Source organism: Lipotes vexillifer, unplaced genomic scaffold (genome assembly GCF_000442215.2).
Source record: "Lipotes vexillifer unplaced genomic scaffold, Lipotes_vexillifer_v1.1 scaffold141, whole genome shotgun sequence".
NCBI lineage: Eukaryota > Metazoa > Chordata > Mammalia > Artiodactyla > Lipotidae > Lipotes > Lipotes vexillifer.
The window spans coordinates 437,681-458,867 of record NW_006792108.1 but is presented as its reverse complement, the minus strand read 5'-3'; the positions used below and the strand labels follow the sequence as shown (position 1 = coordinate 458,867).

Sequence of the window (21,187 nt, the reverse complement as noted above, 5' to 3'; positions counted from 1 at the left end):
TCATAAATTTTCATCACAGTTTATTTTCCCACAAATTGTTATATAATAATTTGCTCATTTATTCAACATGTACCTCATGCCTCCTGTGTGCCAGGTCAGGTGATAGACAGTATAAATACAAACTCAAACAAGTATTGCCTTTGCCTTGAGGAGATCACAGTCCAGGTAACATTGGCCTGTGCTCTGTACTGTAGTTCCCACTTTGCAGATTAGGAAGTTGAAGCTCAAGAGTAAAATGGGACTAACAATCATTCATTCAAACCAGCTTACCAAATTTTTATTTCATGCCACACATTGTTCTAGGCACTGGGGATACAGCAGTGAACAATGACAGCAATTGCTACTTTCACAAAGATGCCAGTGGGGATGGCGGAAAGTATACAAGTGCATACTGTGTTAGATGGTGATCAGTGATAAGAAGAAAAAAATAAAGCAGAGAGGGGGACAGAAATGTTGTATAGGAATGAAATAGGGTGAAATTTTAGATAGAGTGGCCAGGAAAGGCTTCAGTGAGGAGGTGATTGTTGAGTAAAGTCCTAAAGGAAGAAAGGGAGCAAGCCATGCTGTTCATTATCTGAAAAGAAAGCTTTCCATGCAGAGAAATAGCAAGTGCAAAGGCCCTGAGGTAAGGATGCGTCTTGTGTGTTAGAGGAATGGCAAGATGTCAGTAGAGCTAGAGGGTAAACGTGAGGAAGAGGATAATAGGCATTAAAGTAAGAGAGGTTCAAATGATAAAGGGCCCTTTAACTCATCATAAGGACCTTGGCTTTTACTCAAAGACAGAGGGAAGCACTGAGTGAAGAGGGACCGGATTTTAAGTCACTTTCCATGTCTTTCCTCTTCTAATCCTTACAACACGTAGAGGTAACTATTATTATCTCATTTTTTTATAGAAGAGGAAATTGAGGCTTAGAGAGATTAATTTACTTGCCCAAGGTCATACAACCCGTTATAAAGAGAGCCAAGACCAAGCCCTCTTACCTACTTGACCCAAAAAAACTGTATTCTTCCCATTGCTGCGGAGACTTGACTTTCTCACTGAGAAGTAGAGACTGGACTTCTTTGCCTTGAGTCACAGAATGCCCCAAGAATCCAAGGATCCAAGACAGAGGGCTCCACTTCAACCAGCAGCTAATTGTCAATCACCTGGCCCCTTGCTCATGTCTTTCTCTCTGACGAGATGGTGCTTCTGTCCATTTGAGAAATGATACCTGAAGAAGAGCACTTGTGCCTGCTGAAAACTGACTTTCATTATCTCTTGAGCCCATTACAATCATAATGGCCTCATGTCTGAACTATTATTATAAGCCAAGCACTGTGTCAGGTACTGTGTTAGGCTGAAAAAAGGGCCCCAAACAATATATGCCCCAAATCCCCAGAATCTATGAATGCTGCCTTATTCAAGAAAAGGGTTTTGCTGATGTGATAAAGTCAAGGATCTTGAGATGAGTTTTCCTGGATCATCTAGCTGGCCCCTAAATCCAATGATGTGTCCTTGTAAGAGAAAGGCAGGGGGAGATTTGAGACATAAGAGAAGGTACACAGAAAGAAGGCCATGTGAAGACGGAAGCAGAGATTGGAGTGATGCTGCCACAAGCCAAGGAACGCCTGGAGCCACCAGAAGCTGGAAGAAGCAAGGAAGAATCCTCCCCTAGAGCCTTTGGAGGAAGTGTGGACCCGCTGACACTGATTCGGACTTCTGGTCTCCCCAGATATGAGAGACTAAGTTCCTATTGTTTTAAGCCACCATGTTTGTGGTAATTTGTTACAGCAGCCTTAGGAAAGTAATATAGGTATTTAATATATTGGTGCCAGATTATCTCATTTGATCTGTAAAGCAGGCATTTTATTCCCATTTCACAATAAGGCAATGAGGATTAGCAAAGAATTGCTAGAAATGCCAGTTCCTGGCTCCCTACACACGTTTCCTTCTAAGAGGATTCTCTTCCTCCCCCAGAGCCATGGGCCTCTCCCCTGTGACTGGACACCTGAGTAGAGGGAGCCAAGGCATGGGATGGACTCAGCCCACCTGTCTCTCTCTCTCTCTCTAATCTGAACCCAGAGATTCTAGTTAGACAATACTGAACACTTGAATTGAAACAAGTCACACTGGAGTCAGGGCCAAGTAAGTCAGCTCCCCAGCAAGGCAACGGCTCAAAGAACTTCAGCTTTGGAGGGCAGTGAGAAGCCATGGAAAAAGAAAAAAAAAAAATGAACTCCCCTGGTGGTCCAGTGGTTAAGAATCCGCCTTCCAATGCAGGGGACACGGGTTCGATCCCTGGTTGGGGAACTGAGATCCCACATGCCACGGGGTAACTAAGTCCATGCAACGCAACTACTGAGCCCACGTGCTTGGTAACCCACGCGGCACAACTAGAGAGAAGCCTGTGCGCCGCAACAAAGAGCCTGTGTGCAGCAACTAAGACCCGACACAGCCAAAAATAAATAAATAAATATTTTTTTTTAAAGGAAAAGGAAAAAAACAGAAACAACAGTCCATGGAGAGACCTGGGAGAATGGAGCAGACTCAGAGAGAAGCAGATGCAAGACACTGCACAGCAAGCAAGCTGGAGACTAAGCTAAGGATTTCCTAGCTCCCATGAGGTCCAGCTCCACTCTGCCCTTCCGGGCTCCTTTTCCTCCCCACAGTACGGTACAGCCTGGATTTTAGTCCCACCTCAGGCTGGGCTCCCCTGTCCAGGGTGCAGACTGCACAAACATACACAGCAGATTTGCTTTCTGCCCTTCACTTTCGTGAGATTCCCTATAGCCCCACTGTAATTTCCTTCTTAACTTCGGCTGGTTTCCCTGCAATTCTATTCTTTGCAACCAGCAATCCCTGACCAAGACAGAAGGGCAACTTGCTCAGGATCCCAGAGCTAATAAACAAGAGAGTCAAGTCTGAAACCATGTCTGGCCAATTCCAAAGCCCAATCCTTCTTAACCCTACAGGGCTCATGATCCATGAGAAGGAGTTTGGGTTTTTCCTGAGGGTAATGGGAACCAATCTCAAAGTTGCTCAAACTTTAGTCATTTATTGCTCACCACACGCCAGACACTGTTCTAAGTGATTCACATGTTTTAAAACTCATAATTATCAAACTAAAAATGATTACTCACACATCAACTAAAACTATCCTTTATACCACTAATAGAATATATGCCATTTATTTGCAAGACCTACCAATTCACACTGCTTACTTCTCTCCCTCTGCAGAAAATGAAGATTTTAAAATATCTCAGTGCAAAATATCTATTTTTTCTCCCATAAAACCAACCAAACAAATATACCAGCCATTGAGAGCCTTTTGTAATACACTTAGTGAAATCTTTGTCATTGGCTTGAACATGCTCAGATAATTTCTAAGCTTTGTTCTATTTGGATAAGAGAGAAATGGCCTGCTACAAATTGGAACTTCTGAAATGCTACTAAACTCCTACTTATAAGGCCAGGGAAAATGATGTAAAGCATATTTTAGATCTTAATCAGTTTCTCTAAGACTCCAGAGGGCAAAACCATAGAAACTAGAGAGCACGCACAGCATTGTTCCTTAAGTTTATCAAAATGTCTTTTCCATATACCTCCAAGCAAATTCTGTTGACCTAGGCCTATCTTTTCAGGCAACAAACTGCAAACCAGCATATCATTTTGATCTGGGCCTCAGCAGACGAGTTTAATTAGCTGCCCTTGCTCACAAAAGGCTGCCAGAATGCATGTGATACTCATCTGAAACCTCACTAATATACATCATTCTTTATTTTTAAAATGCATGACATGCCCCCTCACACCTCTACGGCCCTCCCTCCCCGCCTCAAAATAAACAACCAGGATATCCTTTTAAAACAGATTCAGCTGTGGCATCAAAAAGAGAATGGTTAGAAGAATCTCCATGGTACCTATTTCTTCTGGCAGAATAATCTCTTAGCTAAAAAGAAAAAGGGAAAAAAACAATAAACAAAAAACCTGCCGGCCAACTAAAGACTTCTTTTTAATGAATTGAAATCTAATTTTCCCAAACCGGTGCTTGACAGAAACTGTTCCACGTAATGCTGGAACAGTTTCTGTCAAGAAACAGATGTGGCGTGAAAGAAAGCATTCGGCAATCAAGTCCAGGAAACAATGCACACCACAGCTCCCTCTTGGAGATTCTCATAGGACACAACACAGTAAAGGCTCCCAGTTCACAAGACACCTTCTTCACAGCATAGCCTAGAGAACAATGATTTCCAGACACCAGTTTGGAAAATTCTGATCTAAATGTTTCCCCAGGGCTCCCCTGGTGGGGCAGTGGTTAAGAATCTGCCTACCAATGCAGGGAACACAGGTTCAAGCCCTGGTCTGGGAAGATCCCACATGCTGCAGAGCAGCTAAACACATGCACTGCAACTACTGAGCATGCGCTCTAGAGCCCGTAAGCCACAACTACTGAGCCTGTGTGCCACACTACTGAAGCCCATGCGCCTAGAGACCATGCTGTGCAACAAGAGAAGCCACTGCAATGAGAAGCCTGCACACCACAACGAAGAGTAGCCCCCGCTCGCCACAACTAGAGAAAGCCCACACGCAGCAACGAAGACCCAACACAGCCAAAAACAAAAAAAAATAACAAATTTTAAAAATAAATAAACAAATAAATGTTCCCCCAAATATGGGCAGGGACCAGAGAACTATTAGATGTCTCTCTGCAAACAGATGGATTTCCACATGTGTCACTCCTGTGTGTGTGTTCAATGCAATGAAACACGTATATGTTGGGTATCCACTGGGCATACATTTTCATTTTATTCTCCCATAATTTCAACACTTCTCTAGGCCTACCATTTAGAAAACAAACCAGATTTTATCTTTCCAGTGATTCATAAAAACAATACTATTTAAGTGACATCAGAGTGCTTAAAGCATTTAAGTGCTTATGACTACAACAGCCTTTGAACTGGACCTTCTGCTTCCACTCACTCCAGTCCCAATCCACTGGAGATGACTGGCTGGGCAGTGATCATTCTGGAGCATGGATTTGACCATACCACTTCTTTGCTTAAAGCCTGCCCCTATCTCCCCTCATGGCTTACCAGGGTCTGCAAGACCTAACCCCACTTTACTTGCTGCCTCCTTCTCTTGATGCTAGCCCCATGCTTTACCTTTTTACCAGGGTTTCTTAACCTGGAGTCCGTGGATGGAACCATGTGGATCTATGAACTCGAATGGGGAAAAATCAGCATCTTTATTTCCACTAACTAAACTTTAGCATTTCCTGTAATTATGAATGTAGGAAACAAACTCCAGTCATTTATCAGTACCTGTGACTCTGTGACTAATGGCAATTATAAATATGCTCATATCACATGATGGCTGTTGCTGCTATCTCAAACTATTGCTTCTCCTTCAGACTTCCAAATTACAGTAATTATTAGACCCATTGCTAGAGTTTGTCATCTGACATGTTCATAAAGAACAAATTCGATTTTTAAATATTTTGGTGTCTGTATTTTATTGCTTTATTTTTATTTATTTATTTATTTTATTTTTGGCTGCATTGGTTCTTCGTTGCTGCGCACAGGCTTTTCTCTAGTTGTGGCGAGTGGGGGCTACTCTTCATTGTGATGTGCGGGCTTCTCATTGCGGTGGCTTCTCTTGTTGCACAGCATGGGCTCTAGGTGAACAGGCTTCAGTAGTTGTGGCATGCAGCCTCAGTAGTTGTGGCTTGCAGGCTCTAGAGCGCAGGCTCAGTAGCTGTGGCTCACTGGCTTAGTTGCTCCATGGCATGTGGGATCTTCCCGGACCAGGGCTCAAACCCATGTCCCCTGCATTGGCAGGCAGATTCTTAACCACTGCGCCACCAGGGAAGACCGATATCTGTATTTTAAAATGATGGGTTTCCTTTATAATCCTATGTGTTTTATTTTAAGAATTTAAAACATTAATACAGCCATGGCTGAAAGAACTCCCACCATAGACAGACACTGACCTGAATTTCCAGTTTTCCATCAACGTATATAGTGTTGTTGTTGACCATTTCCACAATGGCAACTCCAAGGTTGCACCGAATCCCAAAGGAAATGCAGAATCCCAGCCCGCTCATGATGGCAATGATGTAGCGCTTGGGGAGGCCACAGCAGTGGCAGTCACAGAGTGGGGAGCTCTGCCTGGATGTCTGCACCGGCCTTCCTTCTTCATTCAGCTCAATGTTACCTTCTTCCTCACTAGTCCCATCGATTTTCCTACAGTGGAAAAAGAATGGGCAGAGAAGAAAGACCAGGATTACAGAAAAAAACAAAGTGTACTACAAAAAAAGAAAAAGTGTACCAAGAAAGAAAAAAGGAAACCCAGAATAGGATGCAGCCTGCATTTTTTAACGTCATCATCATCATTATTACTAAAGTAAATTATAATGGCTGAAATTACTGATATTCTGGATATCATATTGCACCCTTATAGGCATTAAGTTGTTTGAATCTCATAACAACCACAGGAGGTAGATCATGTTATCTTGTCCTTTTCTACATGAGGAAGCTAAGTCATCTATGGTAGGATGCAAGCCCAAGTCCAGAGTTTGTGTCCTCAACAATATGCTTGGGACTTCCCTGGTGACACAGTGGTTAAGAATCCACCTGCCAACGCAGGGGACATGGGTTCAAGCCCTGGACCGGGAAGATCCCGCATGCCTTGGAGCAACTAAGCCCGTGTGCCACAACTACTGAGCCTGTGCTCTAGAGCCCGTGCGCCACAACTACTGAGGCTGCATGCCACAACTACTGAAGCCCACGCACCTACAGCCCGTGCTCGGCAACAAAGAGAAGTCACCACATTGAGAAGCCCGTGCACCACAACGAAGAGTATCCCTCACTCACTGCAACTAGAGAAAGCCCACGCTGCTGAAAGAATATCCATAGACTTCATCCACATTGCATGACCCAGCTAACTATTATGTTTGACCTTAATTTTAATGTCACTTGAAGCTTGCTAAAAAGATATACAGTAGAAAATTAATACAGATGTATTTCTTTCTTCCTCTTTTTCTAAGTCTTAATAAAATACTAGATGGAGGTAGGGAGATACATTTTCTATCACAGCACACAACAAACTGGTTGTGTATCCTTTCTTCCTTAGGTGGTTCTTCTAAGGAGGTGATTCTCTGACAATTTTTAACCAGATGGTAGGATTTCTCACTGAGTTCTATAAATTCAGATTATGCTATGTCTATTACAGTAAATTTACTCTCTTCTTTAAAGAAAAGAGTAATTGGGCAAACTGAACACAATCTGTCAATTATAAAAGGAGCTATATGCATCCTCTCACATATTGTAACCCTTCTGAGGATGCCCAATTAAGTTCCAAGTCTTTGTAAAAATAAGCAAAGCTTATACGTTTTCCTGAGTATCATATTCACTAATCGCTAATACAGACCAGACTGAAACACAAATAATTTGCCCACCAATCCACAGAAGAGATAATCTTGGTAACTTTTTATGACTCAAGCAAATGAGGTTAAAGCACATGTAGAGAGAAGCAAATGTACTGGATTTAATTCAGTTCATCAAATATTTATTGAGGGCCTACTGTGTGTCAGGCACTGTGCTGAGTGTTAGGGAACAATAAAGAAGGGGACATGGTCTCTACCCTTCTTCAGTTCTTAGGCTGTTTGGAAAGAAAGACACATACACAAGCAGCTATAATTGCTGGATGATGTAGGTTTTGTTGAAATCAAGGTGAAGAGCAATAGTAAAACAGGAAAAAGAGCTTTCACTTTCAATGTGTGAGCTCAGAGTGGTAGCGTAATAAATGTGCAAGAATATGGAAGTAATCAGAAGAGAACGTTAGCAACCTCCCTGTGTACCTATCTACCTACCTGCATTTATGCTAGTTTGTTCTACCTTTTTTCTATGGTTGTTCATGCTTCTAGCTAAGGCCAACCTCTCTCCCTGGGCACTAGATCTCATTGCCTCTCATCTGCTCAAGGAAATCCCTACCCCCATACTTAATCAAGTATTTTTCCTCTCTACTAGATCATTCTTATTGTCTACAAATATGCTCTTATTTGTCCCACATTAAAATTTGAAGTAAAAACACTTTCTCTTTCCGCTACTCCCCTATTTCTCACCTTCCTTTTATAAAAAAAAAAACTTGGAAGTCACTGTCTTCACTTCCCTTTGTCCCATTCTCTCTTGGATCCACTCCAACCAGGTATCCCCCAACCTGTCCACCAAAGCTGTTCTTCTTAAGGTCATCAATACTCTCTACATGGCTCAACCCAAAGGCTATTTTCAGTCCTCATCTATTCAACCTATCAGCATCACTTGACACTACTGATTATTCTTTCTTCCTTGACTACTTTGCTTCCTTCACAGAAACCACACTCACTTGGTGCTCCTCCTAATTCCCTGACCACTCCTTCTGTTTTATCCCTTAAGCTGATTCCCTACTTCCTCAACCTGTAAACACTTGGATACCCAGGACTCAGTTCATAGATCTCTTTTGTTTTCTATCTATACTTTCTGCCTCTGGGCTACAGATACCATGCGTATGCTGACAGATCCCAATTTTCATATCTAGACTTATTTCACATCTTCTTGGACACACGATCAGCATCTCAAACTTAACGTATCCAAACTGAGTTCCCCTAAAAGAAATTAATTCCTGAAGTCTTTCCCATCCCAAGTAATGACAAGTTTGTTCCTTTGGTTGCTCAGGCAAAAAACTTGGTGACATTCTGCATGCATTTCTTCTCCAATCTATGTCCAGTCTAGGAACCAGTGTCCCTTAGTTTTAATTTTTACTCTTCTTTTTACTTAGCTGTGTGACTTTGGTCTAGTTAACCTCTCTGGGCTGCAGTTTTCTCATCTGTAACCTGAGAATTATAATAATAGTTTCTTCTTCATGGGATTGTTCTTAGGATTGCCATTAAGTGAATTATTATATTAGATCATTTAGAACAGAACTTGACACATGTGAAAACTCAATATATGCCAGCTATTTTTATTACATTAATCCTCATAACCATTCAATGAGTCCACTCTGCTGGGCTGAGCATTAATGCCATTTATTGCCATTTATATTGATGTCTAAGAGTTATTTGGATCATAAAACTGTTTATAATGTGCAGCCCCAGTGGTCATCATGAATTTCTGGCATCAGAACATATATAATTTGAATAGCATGGAAAACTGATGATCTAATATTGATACATTATTATAGTAATATTAATAATCACTAAAACATGGATAATATATAACAACTACACTAATACTTGTATGAAGCAAATTCAGTTCTTTCCCTCTGCCCTTTCCTCTCCCTACACTTTCATATAATGATCTTATTCTATGGTTAGAACAGCTCAGTGAGACAGGAAATCTAATGCTTCCATTTGACACAAATTATAACTGTAGTTCAGAAAGCAAGAGTGGATTGGCCATGACCACAGAGCCAGTAAAGGGCAGGGGCAAGAGGTGAAGCCTTTCTCCCGCCTGTCCAGCCAAGTTCCCTTTCATGTGAGTTTCTCAGCTCACCAGGCTGCGTTCTGTCTCAGTGATCTTCCTGAGTCACCTTGTCATCTCTTACTTTGTAGCCCAGTCACCATGGATGACCCAGTAGAGGAGATTATTTAAGAGAAAGGGCTCTGGAATGAGAGAAGCTGAATGCTGTTTCACCCATGTGCCAGTTTTGTGACTTTGGCTCTAAGTTACTTGACCACTTTAAGCCACAATAGTCTGGTATTAGTTTGCCAGAGCTGCCATATCAAAGTACCACAGACTGAGTGGTTTAAACAACAAAACTTTAGTTTCTCACTGTTCTGGAGGCCAGAAGTCCAAGATTAAGGTATTGCCAAGCTTCCTCCTGAAGCTTCATTCCTTGGCTTGTAGATGTCTGTCTTCTCCTTGTATCTTCACATCATCTTCCCTCTGTGTATATCTGTGTCCCTCTGTGTCCAAATTTCCTCTTCTTATAAGGACACCAGTCACGTGGATTAGGGTCCAAACTAATTATCTCATTTTAATGTAATTGCCTCTTTAAAGACCCTATATCTCCAAATACATATTCCTCACCAGGGATTAGGTGAAGGCTGCGGGCTGCAATTATTGGGATACTACAAATTTCATCTGCTGATGTTTTAATATGTATGGTAAGAACTTCTTTACTGTGTAGTGTGTTTAAACATTTAAATTTTATGAGCTAGTTCCTCCTTTAGAAGCTGACTATTCAACTTGTTCACTTTTTCCTTTTTTATAATAACTATCAGGTTATAAAAATAAGTTTATACTTTTGTGTTTTATCTGAAAAGTAAGAAGCAGAAAAACTGCCTATAATTGCATAACATGGAGATAAGTATCAATACTTCAGTGTAATTCCTTCCTATCTTTATTAAAAATAAATAAACTGTTTGCCAACATACACACACAAAAAAAGTACCAGGAATTAGGACTTCAACATACAAATTTGGAGGGGACACAATTCGGTTCATAACAATCACCATCTCTAAAATGGGCTAATGATCATAGCTATGTCATAAGGTTGTTTTAATGATTAAATGATACGATGCATGTAAATTATTTAGTGCAGTGCCTGGTACATAAAAGAGCTTTCTATTAATACATGGTGAGTAGTAGTATTATTGCTATTAGTAAAATTGTTACCATTCACAAGCTTAGCATCTCTCTATATGCATGCAGATGCTTTGGATGAAAAGTAATACAGACTAACATTCTCAGGCACTGTGGGGTCTTGAGGAGCTTAATTGAAGACAGACCCAGCTGCTGTGCTCTGAGTGCACCAGGGCTTTGGCTCGAGGACCACACTGTCACAGGCTGCTCTCCAGCAAGCACGGAGCACAGCAGTGATTTAAGGCAGACCCTTTCCTGCAAGAGGCAGGACTCCCCAGTGGCCTTGCCAAAACTTCCTAGTACCGTGGTGGAGTCTGAGACTCTTCCTACCTAAACTTTCTTCTTTCCCTCTCTCTTATGCAGATAGTGTGGTGGTCTGAATGCTCTCCCAGGCTCCCATAGCTCCTTCCCCTTTTCCCTCAATAAATCTCTTGTGCATCTATTCCAGTTTTAGCATCTGCTTCTTAGAGGACCTGAACCAACACAAGCACCCTCTGAGTGCATGGTGCCACCTGGGATGTCCTAAGAGCTTCCAGAGGGAGGACACAACAGCATGGGAGTAGATTTCCTTCAGTTTCGGTTTCTCTTGCCTGAAGTGGCAGCTGAGTCACCAGGCTTCACGTGACCATGGGACCAGGGATGAGCATGGGTCAACAACTAGAGGAAGTTCCAGAGTTGTTTGTGACTCCTTTGCACATCCTGGGTGTGGCAGGAGGGGCACCCCTCTATCAACTGAAACTTCACTTCCACCAGAGTTAGATTTGATTTGTTTTAAAAACAGAAAAATGGTGAGACATTACTTGTACAGCCAAGTTGCTCGGAGAGGAAGATTCCGAACTACCACACCCTGCTTAATAGAACCAACCAGGCTTTGTGGCAGTCAGTTAACCCAGGTTTGATTGCCAGCTCTGCCACATATATACTAGCTGTGTGACTTTGGGCAAGTAGCTTGACCTTTCTGAATCTCACATTTCCTCATCTGTAAAATGAATATAATATTTATCTCACAGAGCTGTTGTTAAGATTAAATGAGCCTACAATACCAAGAGGAAAATATTACCACCAGTAAACAAGTAGGTATTGCTTCAGTGTTAGGGACTGTACCATCCCTGATCCTGCCTAAGTGTTTTATACTTTCCTCTATTAGTGCACTTATCACACGGAGTTAGTTATTTGTTGTCATCAGCACAGTAGGTGTGGAGTAAGTATGTGTTGATTTGAGAACATGAATGAATGAAGTTCTCTCCGATAGATTGTGAGCATGTTGAGGGCAGGAGCCATTTCTTCCCCATCTTTATTCCTAGGGCTCAGCATGGTGCCTGGACTCATGAATCCCTAGTCAACTGAATGGAACTGAGGGATCAATTTTGGGCATCACTCCTGACTTACAGCTTTTACAGACAGAGGTAAGCATCTATTCATCCCTGCCCATTGACAAGCTGTTTTTTTTTAAGGGGTTTGGGGTTAAAAGAATAAATGAGAAAAAGGAACTCCCTTCTTACAAAGTAGAGGACTTCAATCATGCGTAAGTGGCTGCTTATCATATTTGGTTTTCTATTGATGTTTGCCTGCAGCTGGTCTTTTAGATCAAAGAATCTTCATTCATTCTAGGGTGACATTCATCGTTGCTGATTCTCCAAATACAGATAGCTGCAGTCTGTGGGCTGGGCTGCTAGCTCTTTATATACTAGACAAGTACAGGCCCACGGTTTACAAAGACAACTGTCCAGTAAACAATCAAGCCCCAGGATTATAATTGCTTAAGATATGCTAACTGGCCTTTAAGCACCTGCAGAACTATACTTCCAATTCAAATGTTCCACTAATCATGGAGATTTGGTTTTGTTTTGCAGGTAATGGGTTCTATATATGGAGCACAAATTGAATAGAACTAAAGATCATTTTATGACTTTAAAAAGTTTATTTAGGGCTTCCCTGGTGGCGCAGTGCTTGAGAGTCCGCCTGCCGATGCAGGAGACGCGGGTTCGTGCCCCGTTTCGGGAAGATCCCACATGCCGCGGAGCGGCTGGGCCCGTGAGCCATGGCCGCTGAGCCTGCGCGTCCGGAGCCTGTGCTCCGCAAATGGGAGAGGCCACAACAGTGAGAGGCCCGCATAACGCAAGAAAAAAAAAAAAAAAAAAAAAAGTTTATTTACTTACTCTTTTTTTTTTAAAGATTTTTTTTGATGTGAACCATTTTTAAAGTATTTATTGAATTTGTTACAATATTGCCTCTGTTTTATGTTTTGTTTTTTTGGCCACAAGGCATGTGGGATCTTAGCTCCCTGACAAGGGATCAAACCCAGACCCCTGCCTTGGAAGGTGAAGTCTCAACCACTGGACCACGAGGGAAGTCCCTTTATTTACTTAAATCCTAACCCCCAGCACCTCAGAATGTGACTGTATTTGGAGAAAGGGCCTTTAAAGAGGTAATTAACATTAAATAAGGGCCCATATGGGTGGGCCCTAATCCAATATGACTTGTGTCATTACAAGAGGAGGAAACCTGGACACACAAAGGGACACCAGGAGAGCACATCACCAGAGTAAAGGTCCTGTGAGGACACAGAAAGAAGGCAGCCATCTACAAGCCAAGAGGAGAGGCCTCAGAGGAAACCAAGCCTGCCAACACCTTGATTTTGGAGCTCCAGCTTCCAAAACTATGAGAAAATAAGTTTCTACCCAGTCTGTGGTACTTTGTTTTGGCAATCAGAGCAGACTAATACAGTATTCTAATTTGCCTTCCAAAGGCTCACATTTACATTAGATTGTTTTTCACATAATCATCGAGCTGCTACTCTACTGGAAGAAGGAAGGAAGTTGAAGGATATTGACTGCCTTCTACACTGCAGGCACCCCATAAGAGAGAGAGAGGGAGAGATCTTCAAAACAATCTTGAGAAGTAGGATTTATCCCCCTCTTACAGCTCAGAAGACCAAAACTCAAAAAACAAACAAACAAAAAACCTTGCCCAGGAGTCACCCAGTTGCAGTGGGTGAGGTGAAAACATAATCCAGATTTGATATCAAGCCTGCTCCTACATAGGAACTAATCAGAAAGCACCTTAAAAATATTAAGTGCGTCACCTAAATAGATGTGTTTTAAAGGTTCTAGAGAAGCAGTACTGAAGAGGGATTAAGAGAAACACTGTATGATATCACTTACATGTGGAATCTAAAAAATACAACAAACTAGTGAATAAAACAAAAACGAAGCAGACTCACAGATACAGAAAACAAACTAGTAGTTCCAGTGGGGAGAGGGAAAGGGGGAGGGGAAATACAGGGGTAGAAGGAAAGATGAGATATAATAGGATTATATGAAATCATGTGTGTGAAACTTTTGAAAATTATAAAGCACAGTAGAATTTAAAGAATCTTTCATTTAGTTAAAAAAATCAATTAAAAAAAAGAGACAGGGGCTTCCCTGGTGGGGCAGTGGTTGAGAGTCCTCCTGCCGATGCAGGGGATACGGGTTCGTGCCCCGGTCCGGGAAGATCCCACATGCCATGGAGCGGCTGGGCCCGTGAGCCATGGCCGCTGAGCCTGTGTGTCCGGAGTCTGTGCTCCGCAATGGGAGAGACCACAGCAGTGAGAGGCCTGCATACCGCAAAAAAAAAGAGACAGAACATGCTCTGTAGTCAGGCAGTCCCGGTCCAAAGCTGAGTCTGGTATTTATTAGCTGTGTAACCTTGAGCAAGTTACTTAACCTAACTGAGCCTCAGTTCCATGAATGGAGGATAGAACTCTTGTGAGCACTAAATAAGATAAAGTTTATAAAGCACTTGATAAATAATCAATAAATGGAAACTTCCAAAGGAAGGAGGAGGGTCTTAAAGTCTGACTCCCAGAGCTAGGTTAGGATTTGAAATAGGATCTCATCAGTGTGGTTTTCAGTGCTCCAGATTCCAAAGGATCTCAAGAAAATGCACCTGGTCAACTCCCACCCAGCCAATACTCTCACAGTACCTGTTTTGGTGTATTTTTTAAAGATATTATTTGCCTCTTCCAGTAGACTATAAACTCATAAAGTCAGGGACCAAGTATCCCAGCATAGTTCCACAGATTTTGAGGTGTTAACCTCTGCTGTTTTTGTTTTCCTCCTGGAGTTTCACACTTTCCTGTCCCCTCATAAAAGCAGAGAGTCAGTACACCTTACCCAATCAGGGAATAATAAGAAGGGGATAAAGATGGTGGGGCAGGAGGATGTGGAACTCGCCCCCTGCCCCCACCTTATCCCATGAACATATCATAAATACATCTACATGTGGAACAATTCTCACGGGAAACTGGCAGAAAGACTCCTATACAACCAAGGCTGAAAGAAAGATCCACATAGGATCGAGTAGGAAGGGAAGACAGGTGATCAAGTCAAGACCTGTGACCCAGGGAGGGGACTCAGAGGAAAAGGGAGATCACACAGGCAGACATATTGGGTGTCCCAGTCCTGGAGTCCAACACAGGGAAGACAAGTCTTCTTGGATGGTTGGAGGTCTGGTGGGAAAATGGACAGCAGGGAAAAAAGACTTAGACTGTATGCTTGCTTATTCCAAAAGCCTAAGCTACAGTGACAAAGCAACAGCCCAATGGCCACATCTGGCCCATAGACATGTTTTTTGTATGGTATGATGCATGTATAGAGTTTTGGGGTTTTTTTTTCCAGAATTTGGATTAACTGCCAGAGTTTAAAAGTCAGGAGATTGCTCCAAAAACAAACAAACAAAAACGCTTGGATTTCTGGCTTATTTTGAAAACTGAAAGTCTGGAATTATTAGGTCCACATTCTCTCATGGCTATAATTGACTCTCCTTTTAACTACAGACCCCACCACTCTCTATTGTCACCCCAACACTGAGCTCAGTTGCCATTTAACATTACACTAGCACTGTTGCTTTCCTTAAAGTTAAGAGGAAAGGAAAACATGTTTTGTACTCATATCTCTATCAGAAGAAGAAAAATAAAAACTAGACTATGAACAATCATAAGAAGTAGACAACCATCATTTATGGTTGCCCAATGTCTAACTGCCACTTGATATTTTGAGCTCTGTCTTACCAGCAGAGAAAACTACTTTTCCTATGCTCTCTTGTAGCTATGATGCTAGCTATGACGTGGACTCTGCCAAATCAGAAGTGTGTGTGTGAGATTTAGGTGCCAAAGGAAGTAACAAGAGGAGGATGCAGTATGCAAGGGAAATGTCAATGCAAATGGTGACACATGCAATGGTGGAGGCAGCTGGTTCCTCTGTGATTCTGTGGCAGAATTCTGGAATATAATTAGTACCTAGAGACACGCATTGGTAGTGGCTTTGTTTTATCTAGAACATTCCAGTGATATGACATAATATGTTCTCTGTTGCCTTTTTACTGCAGGTAGAGTGTCCAGATCTGGTCCTCCCAAGGAATCTGAAAGCTTACTAATATGCTTTACTAAATTTCATTCCACCTTAGCTAGAGTGGATTTGCTTGACTGCAACTAAGAACTTTGAATGATACCGCATAGTTCTTTGTGGAAGTAGAGGCTATTTCTGTGTGTTGGCATCTAAAATGTGTCTTTGTCATAAAATACAATGTGGCCTGCTTCACTCTATAGGTATTGAGTCTATGGTCCTAGCACTAACCTTGAAGAAGCACTTAGAGGACTTGGTTATTGTAAAGATACTTGTGGGAAATTGGGGAAAGAGAAAATAAGCCCTAGATAAGGAAATCTACTGCCAGACTAGGAGAAGATAAGAGATGGTTAACTGGTTAGGAGTGAGGACCCCAACACTGGTGGTAGGTGAGTGTTGATAGTTCCCAGTATGTGGTACCAGTGCAAATGCTGAGACTTTCAGCTGTGGTGAACTAGGCTGGGATACAGGTGGAAGGGGATGCAGTGGTTCACGCAATATCTCTGGTACTTGGGAGGTATAGGAGAAATAGCAATTTCTCCACAGAGTTGAGTGGCTATTGTTAAATGCCACTGATGCTCTGAAGAAAGAAAATAACAGGATTGGGGCAATCAATTACCAATTTAAAAGACAAAGTGAGCATCTGTCACTTCCTTGTCAGCCTTTAAAGAGACCCTCATCTCCTGCAGTTGGAGGGCAGACATAACTGAAGATCAGGCACAAGGCTTCATTGTAAAAATGGCAGAATCCCCTCTGGGTGTGGGCTGGACTTAGTGACTTGCTTCCAAAGAATAGAGCATGGAAAGAGAAGAAATCTGACAAATACTTCCTTAACCAAGCCATCAAGGTTAGCATCACTAGTGATGTTATGTTGATACAATGTACCCCTCCCCCATATGATGTGATGAGAAAAGCATTTCACCTTTGTAGTGTTCTTCCTAAAAACTCACAATCCTAGTCTAATCATGAGAGAAATATCAGACCACTCAGACTGTGGAACATTCAACAAAATACCCAACCAGTAATCCTCAAAACCGTTCAAGTCACGAAAAACAAGAAAAGGCTAAGAAAGAGTCACAGATCAGAGGACACATGATGACTAAGAGCAATGTGGTATCCTGGATTGGATCCTGGAACAGGAAAAAAGACATTCATGGAAAAACTAATGAAATTTTAATGAAGTGTTGGAGTTGAATTAGTAACGTACCAATGTTGGTGTCTTAGTTTTGACAACCGTTCCATAATAATGTAAGATGTTAATATTAGAGGAAACCAAGTAAGGAGTAAATAGAAAAGCTCTGTACTATATTTGCAACTTTCCTGTGAATCTAAAATTATTCCAAAACAAAAGCTTAGTTTTTAAAAAAATAGCAGAACTCCAGAGAAGGTAGAATTCTGAGGCTGGGAAGGTCTCTTACACCCAAGCTGAGATCCTGATAAGAAATGGGACCCTAAGAACTTGGGATGCTAGGATACCCGAGTGCTGGGTTAAAGGGTAGATGCACTTGAACATCTAAAGCCCTGGATTCCTCTGAACCTTCTGGACCTGCAGATGCAGCCATGCTTCTTTTTGGAAGACAGATGTCCCTCCTCCTTTTACTTGAAAACTAGCCTCAAACGGAGCAGGTGATTTATGAGATGACGCTGATGCTCTTCAAGATCTGCTTCCACCTCCCTTTCTGACCACCAGACCGATAATTAGCACCGAGTCCCAGGCTGGGAAAGATTAGGCAAATATTGGGTGTGCCTGCCAATGAAGGGAGGGGTTATACACCAACAAACAAGCAGGATCTGACTAACATTTACCAGCAGGAAGCAGAAAAGTATGCCTGGGGATGGATTCTGAACGTGCTGGCTCTGAGGGAGATGTAAGGGTAATAAAATTGGATAAGGGAGAGTTTGTCAATACGAAGGTTAGGTTGAATTATGTTGCCCTCAAAGGATAAGTTCAAGTCCTAACTTCTGATACCTGTGAACCTCACCTTACTTGGAAATGGGTTCTTTGAAGCTGTAATCAAGTTGAGACAAGGTCACACTGGATTACTGTAGACCCTAATCCAATGACTGTGTCCCTATAAAAAGAGGGAGCTTTGAACACATAGACAGAGAAACCCAGGGGGAGAAGGCCATTTGACCACAGAGGCAGAGACTGGAGTGATGTGTCTACAAGCCGAGGAAGGCCAAGGATTCACCAGCAACCACCAGAAGCGAGGAAGAGGCAAAGATGAATCCTCCTTCAGAGCCTTCAGAGAGAGCATGGCCCTGCTGACAGCTTGAGTCTGTGCTTCCAGAACTGTGAGAGAATAACTTGGAGCCACCAAGTTTGTGGTGTTTTGTTACAGAAGCCCTAGGAAACTAATGCAGGGGGCATTCCCCCATGACACAGGATTTAACATCCTGGCAAAGGCCAAGAAAATGATTCTAATGAGCTCTTAGTATGGCTCTCGGAAGCTTAGACAAAGTAGAGATTCCAAGAGGAGGCTGATGACTTTAAAAACATAATTGTGCATTAATTTCTAGTAATCAGTGCATTGTGGTCAGAGATTAGGGCCGCTATGATTTTTTAAATAACTTGAGAGCTTCTTGTGGTTCAGTAATTGAGCAGAGCACATCTTTGAAGTAGATTTGACTATCAGTGACTTCCTCCTTTCAGTTTGACCATGAGTGAATTCCCCCTGTGAACAAGAACCCGAGGAAGCCAATTTATGGCAAAGGAGGTATCTCAGAGGTACGTGACAATGGGATCCACTGGCTCTACCACATAACCCCCACCTTCCAGGAGCTGGCCACTTGCCAGAGCTGAGGAAGCCTCTTAAAGAAGCAGCTGAGGCATCAGCTTAGGGATAAATCTCTGTGAGGATAGGGTGCTACCCTTCTGGATGCAGTATATTCCATAAACCAACAATTATTGTATGGTACTCTGCCCCCAATAGGTAGAATACATGGGTCTGAGAAACAAGGGGTTAGAAGCAGGGGTGGCCCCACTCACCATCATTCCCAGTAACCCACTTGAGGGCTACCTCATCTTTTCAACTTTAGGCTCTGTGGATCCAGAAGTCCTAATCCCGAAGAATTCTTCCACTTGGGAATACAATGAAAATCCCATTAAGTATATGGCTATGACTGCTGCCCAGTCATGTTGGGGTTCTCACACCAAGAGCAAAAGGGAAGGCCAGGGGTCACCACTGTAGCAAGGGAGATTGGTCCTGATCCGCAGGATGAGTTAGGACCATTGCTTCATCACAGGAGCAAGAAGACATATGTTTGGCATTCAGGGAATCCACCAAGACATCTCCTGATATTGCCTTGTCCAGTGTAACTCAAATACAGCAACCATAACTGGTAAGGGTATGCTAACCAGGGCATTAGACCCCTCAGGGATTGAGGACTGGATCAACCCACAAGGCAAGTTAACAGAAGTGAGGGGACTCGAGAACGGGTGGGAAGGAGGGACCAGCCAGAGCAAAGAGAGCTAGTGCATCCCACCAACTCTTCTCCTGAAGGTTCCTCAGGAATTATGACCACAGGGTCTTGGAGAAGCTGGACCTGGATGGAGTGAACTGAATGTGAAAAGCAAGTGGATCTGTATGGTGCAATGAGTGCACAGCCCAGGTCCCTTTTCTCAAGCCAGCACGCTTCTACAGCTGCTAATCGCTCGCAACTGCTCGCTTCTTAGGAGAACTGCCCACCACTACATGGCCCCCATTATAAACCTCTATCCCTGCTGGGGTACCCACAGTCAATGACTGACTGATGCAGAGACATAAAAGATTGGTCCCTTTGCTCAAAGGGACAACCCAGTGCCAGTTATGCCCCAGAGCTTTCCACTGTGACCTGGCCCCTGTGCGTTACCTGAGATCACATCTTTGCTTCGTTTTCTCCTTTCCTATCCTGCCTTACTCCCTCTCTCCCAATTTTTCCAGGAAGAGCTCTCCCTCAATAAATCACATCCAGACACACACATCCCAATGTTCACTGCAGCACTATTTACAATAGCCAGGTCATGGAAGCAACCTAAATGTCCATCAACAGAGGAATGGATAAAGAAGATGTGATACATATATACAATGGAATATTATTCAGCCATGAAAAGGAACTAAAGTGGGTCATTTGTAGAGACGTGGATGGACCTAGAGACTGTCATACCGAGTGAAGTAAGTCATAAGGAGAAAAACAAATATCGTATATTAACACACATATGTAGAATCTAGAAAAACGGTATAGATGATCTTATTTGCAAAGCAGAAATAGAGACACAGACGTAGAGAACAAATGTATGGATACCAAGGGGGAAGGGGTGGTGGTGGCATGAATTGGGATTGACATATACACATTATTGATGCTATGTATAAAATAGATAACTAATGAGAACCTACTGTAAAGCACAGGGAATTCTACTCTATGCTATGTGGTGACCTAAATGGGAAGGAAATCTAAAAAAGAGGGGATATATATATATATACATATAGCTGATTCACTTAACTGTATAGTATAAACTAACACAACATTGTAAAGCAACTATACTCCCGTAAAAATTAATTCAAAGGAAAAAACAAAAGCTGGCACAGGAACGGGTCCAGGGAGCTCCAGTAAGAGTGCAGAGTGTGGCTGGAGTGGGGTGAGGCAGGCGGTGAAGGTCAGAGATGAAGTCAGATTTCTCAAAGTCCTACAGATCATGTAGGACCTTGAAGGCCATTGAAAGGACACTGGCTTTCACTCTGAGTGAGGTGGGAAACTGGGTGGGGGGCAGGCCTTAGTGGTGAGCAGGGGAGAGATGCTATCTGTTTTAATAGAATCACCCTGACTGCAACCATGGGAGCAAGTTGCCTGAGGTTGTGCAGGCAGAAAGTAAATGATGTCATGGCAATTGGAATCCAGGATCACCTGATCTCAGAGCCTGGTCTCACAGACTAGCCTTTGTCTATGGAGCAGACAGTGCACGGCTGGTACATACATTCAATACACAACCGCTGAATGCTGAAGATGTACACAATACAGGGATTGGTACCATCACTTTAAAGGGGAGATATGAACACCTAAAAGGAGACCAGACTCTCGCTCAGTATCCCTTGGGGAAAGCCTTCCATACTATAACTAATTAGGATAAAAGCCCATGCTTGCCTGAAGATCCAGAGGTTGCTGGCTACTTTGCAGCCCAAGTAAGTCCCTAAGCCTAAGTGAGTGGTTAAATTTCAGACAGCAAG

General features: G+C 42.6%; 1 protein-coding gene across 2 annotated transcripts in view; it reads right to left on the bottom strand.

Annotated features, from left to right (window-relative positions):
• Positions 1-21,187, bottom strand: part of SLC17A8 (solute carrier family 17 member 8) — a 49,172-nt gene that overhangs the window by 25,067 nt on the left and 2,918 nt on the right. For both annotated transcript variants that reach the window (XM_007465328.1, XM_007465327.1), the window contains exon 2: positions 5,967-6,219. In XM_007465328.1, coding sequence (XP_007465390.1) covers positions 5,967-6,219 — 253 coding nt within the window. The remainder of the gene's footprint in view (positions 1-5,966; positions 6,220-21,187) is intronic.